At 39.1% G+C, this 15174-nt stretch overlaps 1 protein-coding gene across 1 annotated transcript; it reads left to right on the top strand.

Annotated features, from left to right (window-relative positions):
• Window positions 1-290: 290 nt before the first annotated feature.
• On the top strand, window positions 291-11210 carry rnf185 (ring finger protein 185). The gene is made up of 7 exons (XM_082171320.1): window positions 291-432; window positions 1054-1219; window positions 1405-1423; window positions 1517-1629; window positions 6375-6429; window positions 8519-8636; window positions 10090-11210. Exons 2-7 carry the CDS (start codon window positions 1080-1082, stop codon window positions 10185-10187), a joined length of 543 nt encoding a protein of 180 aa, XP_082027446.1. The 5' UTR covers window positions 291-432; window positions 1054-1079; the 3' UTR covers window positions 10188-11210.
• Window positions 11211-15174: the final 3964 nt, after the last annotated feature.

Here is a 15174-nt window from a genome sequence, read left to right as displayed (position 1 = left end):
TATATAATCATTAATATGTATAATTTCCAATTATTCGTTCATGAGATACACATATCTGCCCAATCAATCTCTATGAAATGCTGTAACCTCTTTAGTAAGCAAACGACAGCGATTGGCTTAACCTCTTAAGCGATGAGAAAAGTAACAGTTATCACGTGACCACTCGCTTTTTAAACAACATTGAACTGAACGAGTTATTAATTAATTATATTAACTTTTAACGAATAAAACGAGAAACATTATGTATCGATCACAGAATCATGCGAATTCTCTATTGTATTTCGACAGGTGTAACACCATTGGTCTAACGCGCGTGACGTCAGCGGGTTGAACTTCCGGGTAGCGTAATGTTGACGCAATCAGCTGAAAGTTGTTGAGTGAAGCTGCGGGTTTGATTTCTCTCTCCTCAGACGGTTTGATGAGACGGATCAGGTAATATTATCCGACTAGATTATTATTATAAACATGTTTGCGATGAGGTAACGGATGATCGTGGTGTTTGAGTGTAAGATCAGCGATCTAAACCGCTAAAGAGCTAATGTCAACACATTCTGATGCACCGAAGTTAGTGCGTTGTTATTTTGACTGACATTTCGCTTTTGTGTGTGTGTGTGTGTGTGTGTGTGTGTGTGTGTGTGTGTGTGTGTGTGTGTGTGTGTGTGTGTGTGTTTGTGTGTGTGTGTGTGTGTGTTTGTGTTTGTTTTTAACTGTCTGTCTGTGTATGTGAGTGTAGGTGTATGTCTCTCAGTGTGTTTGACTGTGTGTGTGTGTCTGTGCTTTGTTATTTTGACTGACAAGTTCGCTTCTAATTATTGTAAGTATGAATGTGTGTGTTTTTTCTCTGTGTGTTTGTGTTTGTTTGTGTGTCTGTTTTTGACTGTGTGTGTGTGTGTGTGTGTGTGTGTGTGTGTGTGTGTGTAAAGTCATGTACAATATCCTGACGTGATTATTATCATCATGTGTGTCTGTCTATTTATCTAGGAGAAACTAAGACTCATGTACTCAGTGCTAACACCCTGATGTGTGTGTGTGTGTGTGTGTGTGTGTGTGTAGCGTGCGCTGAGGTCGTCAGTGAGATCATGGCCAGTGCAGCAGCGAGTGAGAGTCCAGCAGGAACAGAGAACAGCAGCAGTGGAACTCAAGACGGCACCTTCGAGTGTAACATCTGCCTCGACACATCTAAAGATGCCGTCATCAGTCTGTGTGGACACCTGTTCTGGTGAGACCCTGCACACACACTCACTCACACACACACACACACACACACACACACAGACAGACACACACACCTCTTCTAGTGAGACCCTGCATGACACGTTCGCAAATCTCTGTGTGAATGTGACTCGCTCAACTCTTGTTTTCTCTGTCCTCTCTGATCGCTCCTGTGACGTGTGTGTCCTCCAGCTGGCCGTGTTTGCATCAGGTGAGAGTTGCAGTGTTTCAGTGTTGCATGATCATGTGATATGACTTTAGTTCGATGCACCTGAACCGAGTTTGTATGTGTGTGTGTCTGCAGTGGCTGGAAACCAGGCCGAACAGACAGGTGTGTCCCGTGTGTAAAGCAGGAATCAGCCGAGAGAAGGTGATCCCGCTGTACGGCAGAGGCAGCACCGGCCAGCAGGACCCCAGGTGTGTGAGAGTGTGAGAGAAAGAGAGAGAGCTAATGATGTTTGTGTTGTAGAGCTTTGAAATATGACTTAAGAAAGAATTTTTTTTGCTATTTTAGATTTTCAAAATTGATCTCTCCGTGTGATTTATAAACTTGTTTACTCATGGGAAAATGTCCCCACATGGTCAAAGTTTACTGGTATTTACTGGACATTCATACACACACTCACACCCTCACACTCACTCATGCTCACACTCAATCATACTCACGCTCACTCACACACATACTCATACTCACACTCTTACTCACTCATACTCGCTCTCACTCATACTTACGCACACTCATACTCGCACTCATACTTACGCACACTCATACTCACGCTCACTCATACTCACGCGCACTCATACTCACGCGCACTCATACTCACGCGCACTCATACTCACGCGCACTCATACTCACGCGCACTCATACTCACGCTCACTCACGCTCATACTCGCACTCATACTCAGGCTCACTCATACTCACACGCACTCATACTTGTACGCCAGGGTGGGAATTATACCGCGGCTACGCGGCCATGGCCGCCGTTGCCCTACACTTTGGCCTTCATGCCCCGTGAAAAAAAATCATCGTACGGCCACAGTGGCCTGTGTGCCCTGGCCCTGTCCAAGTTCCATGTATAAAGCGCCAGTGCGGCATAGTGGGCTTGCTTTGAATTACAGCGAGCCACCCAAGTAGTCTCTGAACTTCAATTAGTTCGTGGATTCGCACAGGTGCAGTGTAGGGCTGGGCGATATATCGATATAAAAAATATATCGATATATTTTTGAAATGCGATATGGAATTAGACCATATCGCATATCGATAGTTCAAATTTGCGCTGTGATCCTTGCTCCCCGCGCCTCCTTTTCCACTCTGCGTGCGTGTTTAGAGCATGTTATGTTATGAGAGGCGAATCATGACTACTTCAGAAAACCCAGCACAATAGGAACTATCAGGCAGTGACATAAGTGTACGCTGAGATAAAGTTTTTCACCTCAGAAAAACTGACTTTCTTGTCCTGTCAGCCGTTATCCTGTGCTCGGAGCGCACACTCTTCAATTGCACGCGCAAATGCGACGGCGTGCGCGCTGTATCGCCTCACTGATCAAGTGCAAAAGAAACTACGAGCATGCAACGCCATTACGTTGTAAATTACACGAAATAAAAGTAATTCAGGTATGATTTTCATTCTATTCTATTCACCAGGAGCAGTTTCCATGTTTCATTAACAGTTATTGTTAATATTGTGTATTCACCATGGTAACTGTCCTTTCCATATTAACCCCAAAATGCCACAATTTTTTCTTTATTTTTTATATTTTTAAATGACTGTTGTGGCTCATACCAACATTGTATTAACAAAAACTAGTTTGGGACTGCTATTTAATAACTTTAGCATAGGCCTAATGTTTATTTATTAGTACTAGTCTTTACTATTAGTCATATTCTTACAATTTATGTTATATATATATATATATATATATATATATATATATATATATATATATATATGTATGTATGTATATATAGGCAAATTATAACATGTTTACACAAAATTTGTTTATAGCCTATATTGAATGTAAACTTTGATAATCACAATTAATAACTCACATTCTCACATGATATAGAGGACTGAATGAATATTTTGAATGCTTTTATTGGCATTTGTGTTGTTTCTGAATGCTTTTATTGGCATTTATGTTGTTTCTATTGTTGTGTGAGGGTGTATACCTTCTGGATGTAATGGCGCTCTCTCTCTCTCATTAAATTTTTTTTTTATTTATTAAAAAAAGTCATAATCCATGTCTTATTCCAAATTAGGATGTTATGGTATCAATCTGAATGGGAAAACCATCGAATTGTACTCAATGGCCTTTGTGCCCTGTCATATGGCCTTGGTGCCCCCCCAAAAAAAGAAAAGGTGGAGGCCAAATGGCCTTGCCCCTAAAATTACATAATTCCCACCCTGTTGTACGCTCACTCATACTCACGCTCATTCTCACTCATACTCACGCTCACTCATGCTCACTCATACTCACACGCACTCATACTCACTCATACTCGTACTCTCACGCTCACTCATACTCACTCATACTCGTACTCTCACGCTCACTCATACTCTCTCACGCTCGCTCACTCATACTCTCTCACGCTCGCTCACTCATACTCTCTCACGCTCGCTCACACTCACTCATACTCTCACACACTCACTCACGCTCACTCATGCTCACTCATGCTCTCTCACGCTCACTCACGCTCACTCATACTCTCACACGCTCACTCATACTCACGCTCACTCACGCATACTTACTCACGCTCACTCATACTCACGCATACTTACTCACGCTCACTCATACTCACTCATACTCGTACTCTCACGTACGCTCATACTCACTCTCACTCATACTTACGCTCACTCATACTCACACGCACTCATACTCACTCATACTCGTACTCTCACGCTCACTCATACTCTCTCACGCTCACTCATACTCTCACACACTCATACTCACGCTCACTCATACTCACGCTCACTCATACTCACGCTCACCAATACTCACGCTCACTCATACTCACGCTCACTCATACTCGCGCTCACCAATACTCACGCTCACTCATACTCACGCTCACTCATACTCACGCTCACCAATACTCACGCTCACTCATACTCACGCTCACTCATACTCACGCTCACTCATACTCACGCTCACTCATACTCACGCTCACTCATACTCACGCTCCCTCATCCTCACGCTCCCTCATCCTCACGCTCCCTCATCCTCACGCTCCCTCATCCTCACGCTCCCTCATCCTCACGCTCCCTCATCCTCACGCTCCCTCATCCTCACGCTCCCTCATACTCACGCTCACTCATACTCACGCTCACTCATACTCACGCTCGCTCACTCATACTCTCACATGCTCACTCATACTCATACTCACTCATACTCTCACACACTCATACTCACGCTCCCTCATACTCACGCTCCCTCATACTCACGCTCCCTCATACTCACGCTCCCTCATCCTCACGCTCCCTCATCCTCACGCTCCCTCATCCTCACGCTCCCTCATCCTCACGCTCCCTCATCCTCACGCTCCCTCATCCTCACGCTCCCTCATCCTCACGCTCCCTCATCCTCACGCTCCCTCATCCTCACGCTCCCTCATCCTCACGCTCCCTCATCCTCACGCTCACTCATACTCACGCTCGCTCACTCATACTCTCACATGCTCACTCATACTCATACTCACTCATACTCTCACACACTCATACTCACGCTCACTCATACTCACTCATACTCACGCTCCCTCATACTCACGCTCCCTCATACTCACGCTCCCTCATACTCACGCTCCCTCATACTCACGCTCCCTCATCCTCACGCTCACTCATACTCACGCTCCCTCATACTCACGCTCACTCATCCTCACGCTCACTCATACTCACGCTCGCTCAGTCATACTCTCACATGCTCACTCATACTCACTCATACTCTCACACACTCATACTCACGCTCACTCATGCTCACTCATACTCACGCTCACCCATACTCACGCTCACCAATACTCACGCTCACCAATACTCACGCTCACTCATACTCACACTCATGCTCGCACTCATACTCACGCTCACTCATCCTCACACTCACTCATACTCACGCTCGCTCACTCATACTCTCACATGCTCACTCATACTCATACTCACTCATACTCTCACACGCTCACTCATGCTCACTCGTACTCCCGCTCACTCGTTCTCCCGCTCACTCGTTCTCCCGCTCACTCGTTCTCCCGCTCACTCGTACTCCCGCTCACTCGTCCTCCCGCTCACTCGTACTCGCACACGCTCACTCGTACTCGCACACGCTCACTCGTACTCGTACTTCCGCTCACTCGTACTTCCGCTCACTCGTACTCCCGCTCACTCGTACTCTCACGCTCACTCGTACTCTCACACGCTCACTCGTACTCACTCGTACTCTCACACGCTCACTCGTACTCACTCATACTCTCACACTCTCACTCATACTCACTCATACTCACTCACACGCTCACTCGTACTCTCCCGCTCACTCGTGCTCCCGCTCACTCGTGCTCCCGCTCACTCGTACTTGCATACGATCGCTCGTACTCACGCTACTCACACTCACTCATACTCACACGCTCACTTATACTCACTCGTACTCACATGCTCACTCACTCACTCTCTCACTCGCACACTCATACACACTCTCACTCATACACACACTCATTTACATGCTCATGCATACTCACACAAACTCCTACTCACACGCGCACACACACACATAACAGTAGAAAGTGTCATCAACTTCTAAATCAAATGAGAAAATAATAAAAATTAAACTCATTTAATTTGCTGAATTATACAAAAATATTATTATAATGATTGTTTAAAATATACACTTTTTATCACTTTTGTGAACTTCTGTAGGGCTGCCTAATTACACTCATTTAATAACTGATGATATTTGCAACGTCAACACCGCTATTGAACTGAACTAAATAGCTTTAAAGCAGAATTTGAGTTTGTCTCATAGTTTGCATCATTGATTCTGTTATTTTCCTGTTTATGACTGTGAGGCTGTTTTGAAACAGTCTATACTGTATGAAGAGTTATATGAATAAATGTGATTATACACACCAGTATACCATTGACTGAACTATTAAAATCTGAAGTAATTTTCCTGTGTGATTTCAGAGAGCGAACTCCTCCACGACCGCAGGGACAGCGTCCCGAACCGGAGAATCGTGGCGTGAGTATCTTTAACACACTAAGACAGTGTGAGCTCAATCTAAATATAAGCAGGCGTTTCTTTTGTCATGGTATAGAGGGAGGAAAAAAATCACAATGATCATTACACACACACACTAATATACATATATATATATATATATATATATATATATATATATATATATATATATATATATATATATATATACACACACCACACACACACACACACACACACACACACACACACACACACACACACACACACACACACACACACAGCATTTAAGGTTGTACACGCATTTGCAACGCAATCATTGCACAAGACTTTTGTGATGAAACTGTTACACGGATGAAGGTTGCTGTAGTAATTCATTAGTCAAACGAGCGTCCCGGCGGGGCTTATTAAGGCGTCTCTGCGGACAGGCGATGGAGCGAGGGATGACAACAGCTGACGTTTAACGTTGCATCACTCTCTGCTCTCTCAACTCTTAAAGATCTTGCGTAGTGATTATTTACTGGATAACAATTATACACATATTTAAGTACTAGTTGTCCTCAAAATGAAGATTCTGTCATCGTTTACTCACCCTCATGTTCTTCAGACTAAAACTATAAAATAATTATTACTTGAAATAAAATAACTGTGCACTGAAATATTAAAATAGCTAATTATATAGACATAAACATAAAATAAAAATGAATAAAAGGGTAAGAAGAGAACTCTACTAAATTTTACCAAAAGGGAAAATATCTAAATAAAAACTAATTCAAACTATTAATAAAAAACAAATGATACTAAATGCTTTTTTTAAATGCCTATTATGCTTTTTCAGATGTTCTCTTTCATGTAGTGTGTGATAAAGCTGTTTGTGAATGTAAAAATGTGAAAGATCAGATAAAGGGAGTTTAGAAAGAAAGAAGTGATTCTGAACTGAAACGAGTCGTCAGTAATTCAGTCTCACTTCCTGCTGAATCTGTGTAGGTTTGTAACTCATTTGCATAATGCCAGCCGATTGGCTGAGCAGCGTCTCTAAGCCCCGCCCTCAAACACTAGTTTATCTGAGACTGGAAGAGTTTGGTTCGTGTTGTTCATGTCGAGAAGAACAAAGCAAATCCACTTTGATGAGATTGATACGGTAAAACTCACGCCATCGTTACTGTTCATATCACTGTGTGTCGAGACAGTCGTCGCTATTATACACACAAAGCTATAATCAGGAGATAAAAAGTCAAATAAATAAAAAATTATGACATGTTAAGGCATAATTATGATTAAAGAGTCAAAATTGGATTAAAATGTTGAAAATTAGGAAAAATTGAAATTACTTTTTTGTCACAAGTCAGAATTTGTACACTTTTAATGTCATAATTATAATCTTTCAAGTTAATGTCATATATTTTAAATCAACATTTTATGTAATAATTCTGACTTTTTAAGACAGTTTTGACTTTTTATATCATTGATAATTTTGACTTTTATCATTTCAACTATGATAATTATGACTCTTTATGACTTAATTATATCTTATGACTTTGTGTGTCATAATTTAAACTTTTTGTCACAATTATGACTTTTTATGTCTTCAGCCAGAAGAATTTTGACTATCATAATTTTGACTTAAGTCAAACAACATTTAACAACATTTAGCCTTTAAAACAGCAGAATAGAGGCACTTTAACCATTTTTTAGCATAGATCTCCAGTTTGATGAGATTGATACGGTAAACCTGTGTGTCGAGAGCTGAGATTCATGATATGATAATGAGCGTTTGCTTTCTGACCAATCAGAGCAGCTCTCAGAGAGGCGGGGTTTAGAGAGACTGAATCTTCGAACAAACCTTTTCAGACTCTTTGAGAAATGAGGTGTTTTGTAAAATATATTATAAGAAAATGAAAGTGACCTTGATGCGTGTGACCCTGTTAAAGGAAACCCAAAACAACATTAGGAGCCTTTATAATAGCACAATAGAGGCTTTAAATTCACCTCTCGAGTTCCACAGAAGTCAGTCATACAGGTTTGGACTGACATAAGGAAGAGTAAATCATAAGTTAGTTGGATGATGAGATTGGCAGTGTGTGTGAGAGCTTATGACGTGTGTTTGCAGGGATTTCAGGGCTTTGGCTTCGGAGACGGAGGCTTCCAGATGTCGTTCGGGATCGGGGCTTTTCCTTTCGGGATCTTTGCCACGGCATTCAACATCAACGACGGAAGACCACCTCCAGGTAAAACATTGAGGAAACTTTGACCTGCATTAAGAAGTTATTAATAAAGTAAACATATTGTTTTTTCACTAAATGAACTCAAGAAAGAAGGATGGTGCTAATGAATCACTGAGTAAATGAATCTCGGTGTAACCCTCTGCTGCTCTGCGGCCGTTTTTGGCAGAAATAAAATTAAAATAAATTTCATCGGAATGGTATGAAACTTGGTAAAGGTTTTGGCTCTTGCTGTGTGAACACACAATAATCATGGCCATGACTGGAACAGGTTTAATGGTCCTGATAACAATAGTCACACTTGAGCTCCTCGCGGTCAGAAATGACGCATTGGAAATGAATGAGAGACGAGTTTCCTCTAGTGGAAGCGTTTGGTACTGCAGTTTCCTCTAGTGGAAGCGTTTGGTACTGCAGAGTTTCCTCTAGTGGAAGCGTTTGGTACTGCAGAGTTTCCTCTAGTGGAAGCGTTTGGTACTGCAGAGTTTCCTCTAGTGGAAGCGTTTGGTACTGCAGAGTTTCCTCTAGTGGAAGCGTTTGGTACTGCAGAGTTTCCTCTAGTGGAAGCGTTTGGTACTGCAGAGTTTCCTCTAGTGGAAGCGTTTGGTACTGCAGAGTTTCCTCTAGTGGAAGCGTTTGGTACTGCAGAGTTTCCTCTAGTGGAAGCGTTTGGTACTGCAGCCGAACAACATCTCACTGAGAGATCAGCTTTGGAGATATCAACCTCACATTTGAACACAACTTGTTTAGATTTATGGCTTTGATTTTCCTGCAGTTTTAGAGTAAAATGTGATTTTGAAAATATATATTTCATATAAACAATTAAAGGGATTTTTGTGCATTTTTCATAACATACAATTGTTAATTTTTTTTAAGTTCACTTTTTAAAAACGTTCAGTTTTCATCAATAATCTGCCAAGTGTCGTGTTTGAGAAGAGATCAAACTTCAGTCTGTCGCTCTAAAGCGTTCAAGATTTACCACAGTTTGAGCTGGACATGTAATGTTCAGGTCTATGCTCAAAAAGTGAAGAAATGGGTTATAAATACAGCATAAATATAATATACTACCATAAAATCCCCTAAAAATACAAAATACAAAATAAAAAAAACATTAATAAACAAAAAAAAATAATGCATTAATGTCATTGACAAAAATAAATCTGTGGGACACGTGAAGAGCACGAGAGGGTTTAGGAGCTCTCGATACTTGTGCTGGAAAACAAGACACAGAAATATGATGTTTCACAGTGTGATTTATTGAAACTGAGTCTGTCTGAGATTAACCTAATACTGCAATATTGAGATCAATAAAAAGTCGTATGAAATGTATTTATTTATTATTGTGTGATTGTATGTTATGTCATGTCTGTTGTGCTGCACTTTGCTCAGCATTCATGTGGTATAAGGTGCTACAGTATATAAATAAATTTGACCTTGACCTCTTGACCTCTTGACCCCGCAGCAGCTCCGGGGACCCCTCAGCACACAGATGAGCAGTTCCTGTCCCGCCTGTTCCTGTTCGTGGCGCTTCTCATCATGTTCTGGCTGCTTATTGCCTGAACACACCACAAAACATGCTGTTCTTACTCAGTGTTTCTGTCTGGTTTCCAGTCCTAATATCTAAACATTCTTAAATCAAGATGCATTTACTAAAGTAGCAAAACTAAGTGAGTTTTTGCTTAAAACAAGTAAAATGATCTGCCAATGGGGTCAGAAAAATAATCATGTTTCTGTTTGAAATTAAGTGCATTTTTCTTTCCCCAATGGCAGATAATTTGACTTGTTTTAAGCGAAAACTCACTTCATTTTGATTTATTTCCCCAGAAAACAAGACGTAATATCTAATGGCATTTTACTCCTCTAGTAAATGCATCTTGATTTAAGAATGTTTAGATATTAGGACTGGAAACCAGACACAAACACTGGGTAAGAACAGCATTTCTGACTCCATTATGGCTCTTCCTGAAGGCTAAAGATCCACTAAAATCTCAGTTGTGTGTGTGTGTGTGTGTGTGTGTGTGCGTGTGTGTGTGTGTGTGTGTGTGTGTGTGTGTGTGTGTGTGTGTGTGTGCGCGTGTGTGTGTGTGTTTCTTGATGGGATTTTGAAATGAAACTCGTCTTTTTCTATGAAAGAGATAGCGATGGCATGTACACACTCCTCCGCTCCTCTTCCTACATTTAAATGTCAGATCCTTCACGGGATTCTCCTACAGTTGCGGTGCCAAATGATGTCACTCGTGTTAATACAGCTAATAATACTTGTAGAAATCCTATGAACACACACATGTTCTTCTGAACAATAACCTTGAATACTTCACGTCAACGTTTAATTTTTCCTTGTAATGAACACTTTGAATGTTTTTCTTTGTAAATATCTTTAGACATGGATTAAACTAAAGCTTTTTTATCATTAAAATAAAAAGGTTTTAGAAAAAAGAGGTTAAAAATAATTCAGAACGTCTTAATATTCATATAGACTGACAGTGTGTATTATGTGAATCTTTTGTGAGCGTTTGGCCGTGTGTAAAGCACACAAGCTCATGTCGACTGTCCAGATGCTGATTAAAATTAATTTTAAACATGTTTTTGAAGGGTTTTTTATTTCCTGAGTATCAGCAGTGATTAAGATCAAGCCGTCATTATTGCATTCAAAAGTAGTAATTATGACATGCTAAGTCATAATTATGATTAAACACTCAAAATTACGATAAAATGTTGAAAATATGAGGGAAAAGGTTGGAATTACTTTTTTGTCTCAAGTCAGAATTTTGACATTTTAATGACATTATGATCTTTCAAGTCAATTTAATGTCATACATTAAGGCAACATTTGACGGTAATTATCAGTTTCGACTTTTTATATCATTGATAATTGACAAATCAGAATTTTTACTCATAATTTTAACTCATATTTGATCAGTCAATTTCGACTTTTTACGTTGTCATAATTTCAACTGTCACAATTATGATTGTTTATGACTTAATTAAATCTTATGATAACTTAGTCAATTTCAATTTTTTGTCTTAATTTTGACTTTTTACAGCTTCAGTCAGAGGAATTTTTGACTATCAAAAATTTGATGAGTCAGTTTCGACTTTTTATATCATAATTATGACTTATTTCAGAATTTTTACTCAAAATTAATTATGACTTATAATGGTTGAAATTATAAGTTTTCGTGCAATTTTGACTCGAGTCAGTTTAGACTTTTTTTTTACGTCAATTTAGAATTATGACTTTTTAAAGTCAGTTTACACTTTTACAGTTTACATTTTTGACAGTCATAATTTCAACTATAATGTCGTAATTATGGCTTTTTCAGTCATACTTATGACTTTTCATCTCATAAACATGACTTTACTCACAAAAGCATGATTTTTTTCACCTTATGTGACCAAAACGAACTTCTATAACCCGTTTGCACTGAATTCATTCCTGATGGAGTGTGTGTGAAACCTCTGACTCATTAACTCTTCATCACTAGATCATGATTGGCTGGAAGAATGAAGAAGGTAAAATGTAAGATCTCCAATAATCAGCTTAACTCCCATGTTTAGACTTTACCAGTCCACACCAGCGTTCAGTTATTAATAGATGAATGCAGCATAAACCAACTGGCCGCTTCTCTCAGTCACTGGTGTGTGTTTATTCACTGCTCAGCTGTAGTGTACACGCATTTATTATGAAAATACAAAAAAACTAATAAAATAAATGCATGAAGTAGCAGTTCAAGACATTTAATGATGCAAGAACATTTTCACTGGTGATATTTTACAAAAACAGGGTCTTTTGTGCCACTAAATATCCAATCAAACCTAGTCAAACGCTGAGGCTTCATTTCCAACTTCATACTGAGATATTTACACAAATAAAGCATCTTTTAATCTAAAAGACGCAGTCAAATGTTCCAGGGTCCAGTGTGTTAAGTCACACAGTCACTTTAAGTCACTTAAGTTACGTCTTTTCACTTTATATCATAATTTTGACTCATAATTTGACTTCGTTCAATTGACTTTTTACGACTTAAGTCATGAAATTATGGTTGAAATTGCGAGTCAAAATTCTGACTTAAGTCGTAAAAAGTCAATTGACCTATGACAGTTGAAATTATGAGTCAAAATTCTAAGTCCAACTTTTTGTCGCAATTTTGACTCGACGTAAAAATGTCCAAACTGACTTATGTCAGAATTTTGACTCATAATTTCAACCATAATGTCATAAGTCCAACTTTTTGTCGCAATTTTGACTTAAGTCAGTTTCAACTTTTTTACGTCTTAAGTCAGAATTTTCACTTTATATCAGAATTTTGACTTGTAATTTCAACCATAATTTCATAAGTCCAACTTTTTGTCGCAATTTTTACTTAAGATGTAAAAATGTCGAAACTGACTTGAGTCAGAATTTTGACTTTATATCAGAATTATGACTTATGTCAGAATTTTGACTCATAATGTCATAAGTCCAACTTTTTGTCTCAATTGAGTCAGTTTCGATAATTTTTTTCCATCTTGTCAGAATTTTGACTCATAATTTCAACAGTCATATTTTGACTTAGGTCAATTGACTTTTTATGACTTAAGTCAGAATTTTGACTCGCAATTTCAACCATAATTTCATAAGTCCAACTTTTTGTCGCAATTTTGACTCAAGATGTAAAAATGTGACTCATAATTTCAACCATATGTCATAATTCAAATTTTTTGTCGCAATTGACAAGTCAGTTTCGATTATTTTTTTCCATCTTATGTCAGAATTTTGACTCATAATTTCAACAGTCATATTTTGACTTAGGTCAATTGACTTTTTATGACTTAAGTCAGAATTTTGACTCGCAATTTCAACCATAATTTCATAAGTCCAACTTTTTGTCGCAATTTTGACTCAAGATGTAAAAATGTGACTCATAATTTCAACCATATGTCATAATTCAAATTTTTTGTCGCAATTGACAAGTCAGTTTCGATTATTTTTTTCCATCTTATGTCAGAATTTTGACTCATAATTTCAACAGTCATATTTTGACTTAGGTCAATTGACTTTTTATGACTTAAGTCAGAATTTTGACTCGCAATTTCAACCATAATTTCATAAGTCCAACTTTTTGTCGCAATTTTGACTCAAGATGTAAAAATGTGACTCATAATTTCAACCATATGTCATAATTCAAATTTTTTGTCGCAATTGACAAGTCAGTTTCGATTATTTTTTTCCATCTTATGTCAGAATTTTGACTCATAATTTCAACAGTCATATTTTGACTTATCAATTGACTTTTTACGACTTAAGTCAGAATTTTGACTCGCAATTTCAACCATAATTTCATAATTCCAACTTTTTTTGTCGCAATTTTGACTCAAGTCAGTTTTGACTTTTTTATGACTTATGACAGAATTTTGACAGTCATAATTTCAACAATAATTGACCGTGAGATGTTTCCGGGCTCCAATGTAAAGCTACATGTCCTTGTACTGATTCCGCCATCAGTGCGTTCACTGGTCCTTGAACTCTGCGTCAAAAATGATCTTCTGGATCTGCATTTTCACCACGGCTCTTTTCTGTGCCAGCGTGACTGTAGATTATATGATCTGAAGAACGGGAAAGGGCTCGGGGAAGGAGGCACTAAGCGTCATCGTAAAGTTCTCCGCGATAACATCCAGGGAATCACCAAACCCGGGGATCTATGATGGATGATCAACAACACAAGGAAGAGTCTCGTGCTCTAGCGTCTGAGCTAGTCGGGCTAACCGTAACGCTTTTAAAGACCTCCAGAGCTCCTCAACTCACACACACACACACACACACACACACACACACACACACACAAGGGGGGTGACAGTTAACAGGTTAAAGACCTCCAGAGCTCCTCAACTACACACACACACACACACACACACAAGGGGGGTGACAGTTAACAGGTTAAAGACCTCCAGAGCTCCTCAACTACACACACACACACACACACACACAAGGGGGGTGACAGTTAACAGGTTAAAGACCTCCAGAGCTCCTCAACTACACACACACACACACACACACACAAGGGGGGTGACAGTTAACAGGTTAAAGACCTCCAGAGCTCCTCCACTACACAGCATTTTAACCACAAACTGCAAAATAATTCAGAAGCTCTTGTAGGCAGAAGAAAAGGAACCAGGTTCTCCCTCGACAATACACTAGTGTGATGTAATGAACTTGACAAACAAATTCAAAGTGAAAGTAAAAGTAAAACCTGAGATGATGTCATAAAAGTGAGGTGAATTCTAGACAGGACAACATCCTCTAAATTGGAAAATCATGAAAAACATATATCCATACATTCCATAAATCATGGAAAATCATGAAAAACATATATCCATACATTCCATAAATCATGGAAAATCATGAAAAACATATATCCATATATTCCATAAATCATGGAAAAACATATCCATACATTCCATATATCATGGAAAACATGAAGATGATATAAAAAGTATCTTGAATACTTATATGAATACACCTCTACATAATGATTTCACTTTTTGAAACTGTAAAAACAATTTGCAA

This window comes from Leuciscus leuciscus (genome assembly GCF_965113295.1).
Source record: "Leuciscus leuciscus genome assembly, chromosome: 5".
Taxonomy (NCBI): domain Eukaryota; kingdom Metazoa; phylum Chordata; class Actinopteri; order Cypriniformes; family Leuciscidae; genus Leuciscus; species Leuciscus leuciscus.
The sequence above is the reverse complement of the archived record's forward strand: the minus strand, read 5'-3'. Positions and strand labels throughout refer to the sequence as shown.

Excerpts from the sequence above, each read along its gene's own strand:
- rnf185 (XM_082171320.1), top strand. The coding sequence starts at position 1,080 with ATGGCCAGTGCAGCAGCGAGTGAGAGTCCAGCAGGAACAGAGAACAGC. Across the intron at positions 1,630-6,374 it reads ACCGGCCAGCAGGACCCCAG|AGAGCGAACTCCTCCACGAC; the intron begins GTGTGTGAGAGT and ends GTGTGATTTCAG. Across the intron at positions 8,637-10,089 it reads CGACGGAAGACCACCTCCAG|CAGCTCCGGGGACCCCTCAG; the intron begins GTAAAACATTGA and ends TTGACCCCGCAG.